The sequence below is a fragment of the Molothrus aeneus genome, chromosome 2 (genome assembly GCF_037042795.1).
Source record: "Molothrus aeneus isolate 106 chromosome 2, BPBGC_Maene_1.0, whole genome shotgun sequence".
NCBI classification, from domain to species: domain Eukaryota; kingdom Metazoa; phylum Chordata; class Aves; order Passeriformes; family Icteridae; genus Molothrus; species Molothrus aeneus.
Window position 1 is genome coordinate 97,601,255 of NC_089647.1, and position 13,154 is coordinate 97,614,408.

Sequence of the window (13,154 nt, forward strand, 5' to 3'; positions counted from 1 at the left end):
TCTATGGTGGCAGCCTGGGCTCCCAGTGTAGACAGCAGAGGGCTTGAGATTTCATGTACCCAAGGCAGCAGCTGGATGGGCTCAGGTTTGTACCTCAGAGCCACTCTCAAGTGCTTGGCTGGGCTCCTGGCTGCAGGTTGAAGCAGCAAGCCTCAAGGATGCTGGAGCACTTGACAGAAGAGCCAGCCCCACCCTTCTCCTCTCCCCATCTCTGACCATGTCCCCCCTCCTCCTCCTCTCTGTGCCACCATTTGTGAGAGCCACTATTTTTATATGTTCCTTGCTCAGGACAAGTTTTAGCCAGATCAACCAGCCCTGGAACTCCTCCCACCAATCCTTTAATGGAGAGTGTGATAGAGACCATGACCCTTTGCTAAAACAGGAATCCTCTTCCCAAGGGAAAGAGTCAGAGAAAAAGCTTTGATACCCTGACTATGGAAACTTTCCCTGTCAAATGAGTTTTATGGCTATTCAATAGCACGTGTATTCAAGAGCATAGGATCATTAAGAGATCTAAAACGGGATATCTCACACAGATTTATCACCCAACATAAAACTAGAAACAAGATTTCATGGCTGCCTTTCTTACAAAATATATATTAAAGAAAAAAAAAAGCATAAAGATTATGCCACTGATTTCAGCCTGGAAAGACTTACAACTAAAAATTACATTCTTAACCTGCTCATGATAATTCTGCTCTGCCTGTTCAAATGAAAATGACAGAAATTATGTAGTCTTGTCAAGTGTTACTTTAATTCATTGGAATTTATTTTGTGTCTTTTCTCTTCCACATGACAATCTGTTGAAATGTGTGCACACAAGGCTGTCCTCCAGCAGTGGCCTAGTCTTTTGTTTTCATCTTTTGTTGCATAAACTCTATGTAGATGTTAATACCCATATATATATATATATAAATACATACAATGAGAGGGAGTGGAAAAAAGCTATCTCTTCATGAGGCTGAGTAATCCTCAGACATCTTTCACTAAAAAGGGTGCAGGTAGTCCTGTATTTATAAGGGTTTAAAATGAAGAGATGGACATCTAGTGAATATAGTATCTTCTGCAGCAAGATTTACACTATGACTGGTCTTGAGGACAACATGGGAGCTAATTCCCTGTAGCAAATCTGTATCAAGCCTGGAATAATACTGAGGCAAGATCAAATAGTGAAGATTATAAGAGCTCATTTTTGTCTGTCTTTATATTCCACAATCATTTTAATTTGGGGCGGACTGCCTTTCTTTTTGGAATAAATTGACACAGAGCTGCTGCAACAAAGGGACACACATGAACCTTTTCCTGTCAAGTCTCATACCACGATAATATTTGGAAAAGCCTTCCAACTACCAGAAGAGAATTTTATTTATTCTGCATAAAAAGAGCTACAACAGTCAAAAGGCCAAATCCTGCCCCTATCTACTTGGATTTGTGGTTTTATCTTATAAGTTTACTGGGAAAATGGAGATACGATGAGAAATGGAGATCTGAAGGGAAGGACTCTTTATATGATGGATTTTAAGCCTCAAATGAAAGTAAAACCTTAAATCTTGTATATTTAAGTTGCATTTGAAGGTGGCCCTTAAGCTCCTATGCCTTTTAGGTGTTTTTTTATATAGATACTCAAAATGCAATAAAAACTCATCAATATCCTGTAAACCTTCAAAAAAAGGGAGCAAAGATTATGCTCATTGTTTTACTTAGCTTTTTATTCCATCAGTACGACACAAGATAGAACTTAAAGACAACATCACTGAATAAGTCTTCAACTTCATTAAGATTAAGACTACTATGTTTTATGAAATTATTTTGCTATGATACACTTTCCTTTGTGGAGTGCCAAGAAGGAATTTCTCTGGAACGCTGGAGTACATTGCCACCCGCTGCCCACAGGCGGCTCTGCAGCTGAAAAACGTGAATAAAACAGCAACATTTAACACAAGACAAAATACAGCTACCGAGGCAGTGGGACTGACCCCGACTTTGGCACAAAATTCATGGAAACACAGTTGTGAGCTTCTCCAAATGTCATGTTCATTCCTGAAACTCTGCTTCACTCCCTTTCATGTGTCTGTCTGCAATTTTTTCCTTTTCTCTAACTTTCTTAATACTGGAGCTTTGTTATTTCAAAGGAAAAGCCATATTCTTTCTCAGTGTTATGCATCTCAATTTATTAGGTTTGGTTTTCTAAAATTTGGATTCCAGTTTATTGTTTTAAAACAATACATAAAATCATACATTTATAAATATATATATTATATCCTGCATATATAACATTGGTTTTCCTTTGGAATGGGAGGGCAGACTTTGCACTACATACTTCGTTGGTTTAGGCACAATGCTGTTCTTAGATTCTCTGAGCTGCTTCCTATCAGAACCTAAAAAAATACTTTTATAATCTTGTATCAAATTTTAAAGTTTTTTGCAAATACATGTATAAGAAAAATATTTTGTATTTCCCCCTCTAAGCTCACTACTACCCTTATAAAATATATGGCTTTTCATGTTCCACTTTATTTTAGTGTTTTTCAAAAGGCAGTGAAAAGAAGTACAACTTTACCCTTTAACAGCTTTTTTTTTAATATATATATAAGCACAGAAACCAGCTTGTGCACTTTCTATAGAATTCCAATGCATATCATGGTAATGTAAGTGCAGTGATTTTTTTAAAAAGCAGTCACGATTGATTGACATCTGTATATGAAAACATAACATGATTATCATACAATACCCATTACAGAATATACAATCATCAAAACTGCAGATATATAAATACATTTTTAGCAACATCAAAGCAACAGTTTTATCTTATACACAGCATATGAATACAGAGTTATTACAATAAAGTTTTCACCTTGTTTTTTCTCAAAAGCTTGCTGAAAAACAGGAACATGCTGTAGTTGCAAATTAACTGCTTGACAGTGCTGTTGAGAAATTAAAGTGAACAAAGTTTTAAAAAAGTATATGCAATTGAGTTGGTATAAAACAAACAAGCCCCCCCCATTTTCCAATGTCACCGTTGTTTTCCTATGAGACGGAGGCATGGGTACGAGTGGCAGTTCCACAGAGTCAGATCATACAAGGGTTTCTGGGAGGGCATCAGGGTTATCAGCTGATAACAGCTCCCAGATCTGCCACCTCTCCCTCTGCCACTCATTCCAGTCCGCCTCTGAAGCACTTTTGCTGTTCTGGCTGTGAGGTGCTGTGGAATAGCTGTGACCCGCTTGTGTGTGCGGGACTGGCTGCTCCTGCCTGGAGGCGGCCTGGTCAGGGGCTCTGCCTGGTGGCCCTCCAGCTGCTCTTGGCCCTGAGCTCTTTTCTGGGCGTTGAAGTCTCCACAAAGAGTGCGGCGTTGAGGAAACACTCGAGCTCGTTTTTGCTGGGCCTGGGTAAGGGGGCGGTGGCCGCTCTTTCCTGTAGGAGGGCTTGGCTGCGCTTTGCAAACAACCCGCGTTCGAGTCGCACTCACTCAGGTCCTCCACACTGCTCAAAGTCAAGCGCTGCTCCGACCTGGAGTGGGACAGCCCTGAGCTCCTGCAGCCGCCGTCCCTGTGGGGGTCACTGCATGGCCGAGACCCCGTGGGATGGAGCTGGCACTCGGCAATGGCGGCTGTCGTCTGGCTCCTCCGCATCGCCTGCCTGCTGCCGTCCAGGTCCGAGGAGCTGCCCTGCCAGCGAGGGGAACACGTGGCCAGGTTCCCCTGGGAGAGGGAGCACTGTCCGGGCCGCAGCGAGCTGCTCTCATAAATGTTCCCGTAAGAACCTGGGGGTGGGGGCAGAAACACAACATGAGCCTGCAGAGCCACTCCTGTGGCATTTAACAAGCTACTACTGCTTTTCCCTTGGATCACATGGTAGAGGAGAAGATTGCCCAGAATCCTCATAGCACCTTTCAGTATCTGGAGGGGGCTGACAGGGAAATCAGAGAGGGACTCTTCATCAGGAACAGTTGTGGTAGCACAAGGAGTAATGGGTACAAATTTAAAGAGGGGAAATTCAGGTTAGATATGAAGTAGAAAGTTTTACTGTCAAGGTGGTTAAACACTGGAAGAGGTTGCTCAGAGAGACTGGGGATGGCCCAACCAGTGTTCAAGATCAGGCTGGGTAAGACCTTGAACAAACCAGTTGAGTTGGAAGTGTCCTTGCTCAAGCGAGGTGGGGGGTGAGGATTAGATGATCTTTAAGGTCCCTTCCAACCCTTATCACATTATGGTTCTATGATTCTACGAATCCTACAAAAATGTTAAAGTATTTCTTGAAGCAATTTTAATCTGACTTTTTAAATTATATTTGGTAGTTTGAAATGTTGTTGTTTTCTGTATTTCACTGAATACAGAGAAGTATAACCACTGTGCTCCTCTGTATCCTACTTAAGAGTCACCTTTTAAAAGTCCAGCTCTGGACAATGTGAATTCTCCTACTGGTTTCACTGTGATTTCTTGACAACAAGGAATTGATTTTTTCTTCGCTAGATTTGGGCTTTAAAATTAAGAAATTACTGACCTGTGATTACTGGATCTTTGCAGCCACTTTTCAGCGTTGAATGCCAAGTGCCCCAGATATCAAAATGATCTTCAGAAACATCTAAACAGCAGTAAGAGCAGGGAAAAGATGATTAATCAATCCTCTTCAAGACATTTTTTAGAACTACACAAGTAGAAAAATAATGTATCAGAGTCATTAACATCCAGTGGCACCTTCACTGTGTACCTAACACAAGCACCTCATATATGAGACCCCACCAGGAGTTCTGTGTACAGCTCTGGTGACCCCAACATAAGGACATGGAAGTGCATGAAAAAATCCAGAGGAGAGCTGTGAAGCTGGTAAGAGGACTGGGACACCTTGTCTACAAACACAGGCTGAGAAAATTGGGGCTGTTCAGCCTGGAGAAGAGAAAGTTCTATGGAGACCTTGTAACAGCCTTCCAGTATCTGAACAGGGCCAAGAGGGAAGCCAGTAAGGGACTTTCCATTAGGAATTAGTGACAGGACAAGGAGTAATGGGTGCAAAATTGAAAGTGGGGAAATTCAGGTTAGATACTAGGAAGAATTTTTTTACTGTGAGGGTGGTGAGGCACTGGAAAAGGTTGCCCAGGAAGGCTTTGGATGCCCCAAGCCTGGCAGTGTCCAAGTCACGGCTGGTTAAGGCCTTGAGCAATCTGACTTAATGGGAGGTGTCCCTGCCCATAGTAGGGGGGGGGGGTGGGACTGATGATCTTTAGGGTCCATTCCAACCCCTTGACATTTTATGATTCTATGTATTTGCTCACAGCTACTTGTTTAAAGCTCAGATCCTGCAATGGATTCAGTGAGCTCTGTATGGGCAGGGTGTCTGAGTTTGCTGAGTCCTTAAGTCCTCTGCCTTACTGCAGTCAGAGAAATTGCACAAGAACAGGGGAATTTGGTCCACAAAGTTTCTGTCAAAGTTCCCTCAGGCAGCCCCAGCCCCAGGGGTCACCATAAGGCATGCTCTATCAAGCCCAAGGAAGCTGCCACTCTTACCCAGCAATGCAGCCACAGAACAAAGATTTAATAAAATGTTGGGTTATAAACAGTTTAATGCCTTTTTCTGATTTCACTAGTCAGTAGAGGAACTTCCTAATTTGTCCTGGTCCAGTATCATTGTGATGCATATTAAAATCCAAAAGATGGTTAATACAATAAAACTTAATGTAATTTCCTGTTCACAACTTAATAGAAATCTGACAAAATTCTTAAACCTGTTCAGAGATTTAGATGTATAATACATAAGATAAATTCCAATTGGCATTTATAAAGCATATAATTGAGATATTAGTCTAAATCCCATTAAGTCCAAAGGGAGTTAAGTGCCTATGCAGTACATCTGAAATTAGGAGGTTTTAAAAATACTACCAAACAGTTATGTGCATCCCTAAACATTGAAAATTTTTAAAGTTTGGTGCGCTACGTATAAATTTCATGGATGACAATTTTTTAACATATATATTTTTATAGGAAAAGCATCTTGAAGTGCTGGTGAGCTATTAGTTTAAACCACAGTTCTTTACCAAAAAAATCACTCAGGTAGGCACTTCACAGGAAGCTATGGGAATAACAGATCCCTGCACTAGTATTGCTCAGTGTGTAATTGGTTGCAGATGTAAAGCTGTGCAGCTCAGCTATGGTTTCCAGTGAGAGGGTGTTGAGGTCATTCTTTACAACTGGAAATCTTAAAATCTGAGCTTTTTCCAAAGCCTGAACCATAACCTTGCAGATATTATGGTCCCATGAATCAGGACTAGACTTTGCCATGATGTCAGAGACAGGCTGAATAACTGGACATACATAGGTCTGTTTTCCTAAATAATATCTCCAAGTTTTGAGAAGTGCCTTACCATGAGCATCCCTGACAGCTGGCTGAGTGAATGAGAAGGACTCAGCATAGATACTTTGGGGCTCAACACAAAAAAAAGGTTATTGGTTGTCACAGACATCTTTTCATTAAAAATCCTTTCTTAGGATTTTTCTTCCTGAGAAGCTGAGAGGCTTCAGGAACAAAATGTAAACAGTGGTTATCTGCTGCTGTGGAATGCAACAGGTGCATCTGTGATTGGCCCATCTTGGATATTTACAATTAATGGCCAATCACGGCCCAGTTAGCTTGGACTCTCTGTCCAAGACACAAACCTTTATTATTCATTCCTTTCTACTCTTAGCTTAGCTAGCCTTCTGAGATGAAACTTCCTTCTATTCTTTTTAGTATAGTTTTAATGTATTCCATATTATAAAATAATAAATCAAGCCTTCTGACCATGGAGTCAACATTCTCGTCTCTTCCCTCACCTGAAAAGCCCTGTGACCACCGTCACAATTGGTCTGTCATTTTTTATAAGGTTATTTACACTATTGCTTCCCAAATCCTGGTAGCTGATAATACAAATCTGGCCCTTTTCAATTATTTCAGGAGTCTCCATCAGTCACTGAGGAGGAGGAAGAGAAGCACAAGCAGGATGCACCATACCTTTTCCAGCCTGTGATGCAGAAGAATTCTCCTTTGGCTTAGTTTGCAAGTGTCCAACCAGTGTGTACTGCTCAGGTACCTTGTACAGCTTATCTGGGCTGTGGGCAACTTCTTCTGGCATTGCCACCAGCGAGCGCTCAGACAGCACTGGGGAGTTGTTGTCATAAGGGGAGACATCACCACTGGAAGCTTTGTTGGAGTCTGTGGAAGAATGTCTTTCTCCTGTGGAGTAGGAACCTTCTGACCGCAGCATCTCAGGGCTCCTGAGAAATTTTGATGAACAAACTACTGTTAATAAAAGAATGCTTCATGTTCACAGTTACAGGTGCAGTTTGGCATCAAGGCCAGGATGGATGAGGCTCTGAACAATCTGGGCTAGTGCAAGGTGTTCCTGCCCACAGCAGGGGGTGTGGAACTAGGGTACTTTTAAGGTCCCTTCCAGCCCAACCATCCTATGATTCTACGATCACACAGATCAAATCAAACGCATGAGAATGGCCACAGCTGCTGAAATGAAAACACTTCAGGAACAGTTACTGAGGTGGATTTTCCATGAGTAAAACTTTTGCCATGAAGTGGCCAGCAGAGGCCACTCAAAATCAAAAGATGTTGCTGTCAAGAAAGAAAACAACAAAAACCCACTCAACTGCATGGTAAACCAGAGGAAACCAAGCAGTTAATAAATTCCTTATGTTACCTTGACAATGTAGCTTGTGGCAACAATAAAACTGAAGGCATGATAGGGAAGATTAGTTTGATGCTAAGCAGTATGCTAAAAAAAATTCTTGTATTCTGAAGTTTTACATAGAGAAAACAAGCACTCAGCTTGCCTGTCAAACTATGAGAATGATCCTCTTCTAGAGACATAAGAAGGTAAATATTCTACAGGGGACAACTAGTACTTATGTACTTACTGTACTTATGACTGGGGCATCAAACAACTGATTCCACTGATACCTTCTACAACTTCTTTTACCTTTTTGCTTCACACCTCCAACAACATGAACTGCCTTTAATTCTGCCAAGAAAAGGCAAACATGACTCCCACCTAAGTACAGCCAAAGGTCAGAGAAACAACTAATTTTTGAAATGTGCTGGGAGCAATGATGGAGATTTCTTGAACTGTCACAGTTTGCCATGCTGGTAGGAGGCAGGCTGTGGGTCACTGAATATCCACAAAGAACATGTAGAACTACTCTGTAAATAAACATTTCTTTTCCCTGTTGTTCCTTGCTAACTCATATTTCTATTACTCATTTTTCATTTCTCTGCACCTCTGTTTTATAGATGCTTATCTTTTGCTTGAGTCAAACACTTCTTTAAGTGACCTCTCATTAATATCTGTTCTAATTTAATGTGATACAACAGAGACTCATTCCTGTAAACGTCTGAAAATGGTCAGCCCTTTTCATAGTCAAATCCAAAGACAGCTTGAATGTAGTGAGCAGCCAAAACTCATTTCTCACTATGGAACAGTAAGTGTCTTTCCAGACAAATAAAATAAAACTGAAGAAAGAAAATAAAGAAAACACAGCCAACCATAGCACAATAAATATTAATACAGAAATAATGACAAAACTTAACACCACTTTCAAGCTGTTGTTTTTTCCCTGGCTGATTTACATATCACATGTCCCAGAAAATAAAATATATACAATCAACAGCAGGATTATTATGTCATTCAATATTCCTATTTTTTGTCCAGTATGAAAGCAACCATAATGTGTCAGGAATTAATTAAATAATGTTACTCCTCAGTAACTCTCTGGGACAAAACTGGCGTTAAACTCAGGCAAGCTCAAAAAGCAGAGCTGCCATTTGGCAAAGTTGCTCTGTCACAAGCTTCCTAGAGAAGTGTGGTAATGCTGGGGAACCATAAAAAAAAAATAAAGCCTCAATTATATAACTTCTCAACTAAATTTCTTATCTGAACATAAATTCAATGTAAATTAGTCTATAAACAGACACACACTGAGGAACTACAGTTTTGTAAGTATATATAATTCTATCACAAACCTTTTTTCTCATTTTTTGCAACTTGCTTCTTTCTTTCTGTCCTCCTAAGTCCTAAAAACCCTTGCACAGCGATATGAGATTTAAGCAATGTCGTGGGATTTCCAGAAGAACTAGAAGGACTTAGAAGAACTTAGAAAAGGGGAGAAGGAACTCGAACTTAGAAAAGGGGAGAAATGATGGTATCTGTAAGTTTCCTATGATCAAATGTCCTTTTTTCCAGCTTGCTAGATTGAATGTCATCCAAACAGTAAGGTTTATTGCAAGTAAGTCTTTGCAGCATCAAAACCATCAAAACTCTGCTGCACAGGGCGAAGACAGAGGTAAACCAGCACTTAGCCATGGCAAGGTAACACAAGGAATAAGGGAAATGGAAATGGAAATGAAAGAATGTGGGAACATAAACTTGAGCTTTGTGAAACACTGATTTCATGTCTTACCTTGAATGATCTGTTATAGTCTACCTCTTCTCAAGACAGAGATCCTGCTAAAAATTTACCTGAATGGAAACTTTCAAGTCTTTGGAAAGATTCAGACATTCAATTTCTAAACTGATTTACAGTTTTGGCTGGTAAGTGGATATTATTTTTATATACATATATAATATCACTTTCAAATTTGTTTAGGCAAAATAGCTTTAAAAATCAAAGGAAATGCTGTGTACTCTGTCAATCTTACTACAAGAGACCATCAAAATGGATTAAATACTTAAAAGCAGGAAGTTGAACTCATACATTTGCAGCTTTACTTCACAAACAAAATAAAACAACTTGCAAGAAGACTTTGGTTTGTTTCTTTGCAAATAAAAAAAGAATTCTCACAAATCTCTTAAAATGAAAGTTTTGCATCTGTTTGCTTTACTGTTTGAGTTCATTAGCAAACGGATGTTTACTACAATTCAAAATTCTTCTTCCCTTGGACAGTGAGATTCTCTACCCACAGAAACTAAATTGGAAGGCAAATATAAATACTGTGTAAGATACCCACTCCTCTATATGCAATATATGAGGAAGGGCAGATAATTGTCCCCACAAGGAATAATAAATGATTACGTGCAATCAACTGTGAGGAATGGGAAGGGAGGTAAAGTATTTTTCAGGGACTATGAAGTATGTTAAGGAAAAGATTTTAAAAGTGGCTAAGTACCAATGGAAAGATTTGAAAGCAGCAGAAGAAACCTATGCCACACAAATTAAAAAATGCAATTTCAGATTCCAAAACAACAGGCATCATTCTATGAACTGATATTGTCCACCAGAGTCCAGCTGCATGGGTGAACTGGAAATGTGTTAATCACAATAATTGCTTCTACTGAGGATATTCCTACTTTTCTACTAGCATCAAGGTTATCAAAACAGGAAATCTCTTTCTGTTTCTGGCAGAAACCCTTTTCTTTTTTAGCTTAAAGCTTCTGAGTGGGAAAACAATTATGCCTTCAAGAGGCAAATCATATGGAGTGAGATGTCTTGGCAGCACACAGTACTAATTTCCACACATATCTCAGTAACACAGGTGCTACCAACAAGGCAGATTACTGTGGGATTGTGATGAGGTTGCTGCTGTAACAGGGTAAAGGACTCAATGTTTCAAGAAGCCTCTGCAGCTTTAAAAACTGCATTTACACATACTGTATGACCTGTTGTACGGCTTCATCTTTGTGTCCCAGATCGGGATGGGTTAAAACTCATTATCATAAACCAAAAACATCCAAAAATGCTTTGAAAAAACTTTGAAATGCTTCCAAAAACTTTGAAACTTATTTACTCTGAAAGGACTACTAACCATGATAAGCATTAAATAACATAAGAAATAGATTTTATTTTTTGTTAGTTTAAAGATGCTTCATCTTACAGCTGTAAACCCAAATTCCATTGTCATCAAGCCAACATACAAAAAATTGGGAAGTCATCCACAAAAGCACACTTCACAATTGCTGCCATTTGTAATTAGCACTTTATCATGAACAATTTCCATAAATTCCCTGACACACTGTTCACAATGCTTAGCTCTTAAGGGAACTGAAAGATGAGGAACATCAGATTTGTCCTCCACTGGGGAGGAAAAGAGATTGTGTTTTCTGTGTTAGATCAGAGCCAAGAAAGCATTTATAATGACAGCAAGAGCAGAAATATGAGGGCAATTGCAGAACAGGACCTTCAAAGCAATAATTGAGACATTAAAGTCTCAAAGTTGATTCTATACTCTATGAGTCAACTAGCTCTTCTGATGAGGACTGTCTCAAGAATATATAAAGTTTTTTGTCCACAGATCCACATTTGTATTTTGAGTATGTGACCAGGCAATTTCCAATAAGAAAGATATATTTTGGAGGCTCATTTTTATGAAATCAAGACAAACATCCCCTTGTAGTCTGCTGTCTCACATTTCTTACAGGAAAAATAAGGAACACATTTGTAGCCTCAAAAGTGAGATTATGTTGTGAAATACATGAATCTCTTAAGAGCATCACACTCCTAGCAATAACACTAAGCAACATTCTCTCTAATTGCCTGGAATATTTTAACCAAGAAGTTGCAACCACAGTGAAAACATATCTCATTGACACTAAAAGTAAATCACTTACATGACAGCAAAATAGAAAAAAAATGACAGTAATTTTTTCCTATCTCAGTGATATTTCATCTGCCCATTACTGACAACACAATAAATTAGTACTACTGTAGCTATATGCTTCTGTTTGGCTTCAGAACATTTCCTTACAAAATGCCTTTTGTCAGTTGTGACCAGCTTTTCACAAAAGCTGCATTTTCTCCTGCAGGTGTGCATGCTGGCTAAGAGAAAGGAAATTCGAGGAAAAGTCAATTAAGGAATCGGGATCAAGCAATTACCTGTTACATCCACAATGATTTGTGACTAAGTTATGCACAATTGGTATGTGTAGTCACATGTGAGATACAATTTAATGTCTTTTTGTTATACAGACAGTGAAATTCTGCATGAAGTTTTTATTAGCTTGAGCTAGAAATTATCTGATCATTCCAAACTAAGGCCTCAAAGGAAGAGTCTCAACACACTACCTTACGTCATACGATTTGTAGTGTCTGTCCTAATTGTAGTCTTGGCTTCTGGCAAACATGAAACAAGTCTAAAAGACAGTTTATGTACCTCTAACTATCCTGCACTTACTGTGATCTAAATATACATATGGTTACTTGTCCATCAGACAAACTAGCTGAAATTACTTCACACAGAGAAAACTACCCCAAATCAGATGATCTGTGATAATTTTCTACTTCATGTGGTTAAGTTAGCAAACTAATAAAATCCATTACAACTCAATATATACTGTACATATTTTTGTTTCCAAATTTTATAGTTAAAGAAAGCTTTTTCCTGAAGGTGTTGGTAACAATATTTCTTGTATACCTTTCCCTTTGAAGCCAGGCACACTATTACATTACCTCCAAATATAAAATGTTAAGAGGGAGAGAAAAAAAATCATAGCTGACTACACAAATTCAATTTTAATTATATTCTGAATGCACTAGGCACTTTCCACAAACACAGGAAGACTAAGTCCAATATGTCCCAGAGAGTTTAGAGTCTAGAAACCCTCTTAAAAATTATTTAAAGCAAGTCTGTCAAATTTTGTGATTTTTGGGTCTGCCATATTGGGATTCACTAGAATAAAGACAATGGCTGTGTGGTCCCATAAGAAAGCCAGGAATACTGTTAATCTGAATGTACAAACACTCACAGCATTAAGGCACAAGGGTGCAGGTAAATATACACCATACACAAGAATGTATTATGTATCATAACTGCTATAGTGACCAGTGTGATTTTTTTTCTCTTCAGATCCTTCACAAAGCATACAATTAAATAATATCCAAAGTCTCCATAGGGCTGCTGTTGTGGCAGTTGCCTTGTTCACAATATACTACATGTATAGGATGGGAAAAGAATGACAAAGTGGTCAAGCAGCTCGCTGTGATGGTGTTAAGGCACTCTAGGGTGTGTTTCAAGGATAGTGGAATACATGCTTCCTGTTACTGAAGACTACAATAAACCCAAGACACAAACCAGCAGATGACTAAAAAACATCCTGTCAGATAATAGTGCACTGAATATTTTTATGTACATGTCATTCTGTTCTCTGCAGCAGAACACAATCTTTCCTCTGAATCAGGGAAACA

The 13,154-nt window shown here is 39.2% G+C and overlaps 1 protein-coding gene across 4 annotated transcripts in view; it reads right to left on the reverse strand.

Annotated features, from left to right (window-relative positions):
* Positions 1–1,691: 1,691 nt before the first annotated feature.
* Positions 1,692–13,154, reverse strand: part of ARHGAP6 (Rho GTPase activating protein 6) — a 319,166-nt gene continuing 307,703 nt past the window's right edge. For all 4 annotated transcript variants that reach the window (XM_066545353.1, XM_066545354.1, XM_066545356.1 and 1 more), the window contains exons 11-13: positions 6,985–7,247; positions 4,504–4,584; positions 1,692–3,763 (exon numbers count right to left, since the gene is read on the reverse strand). In XM_066545353.1, coding sequence (XP_066401450.1) covers positions 3,075–3,763; positions 4,504–4,584; positions 6,985–7,247 — 1,033 coding nt within the window. In that variant the 3' untranslated portion in view covers positions 1,692–3,074. The remainder of the gene's footprint in view (positions 3,764–4,503; positions 4,585–6,984; positions 7,248–13,154) is intronic.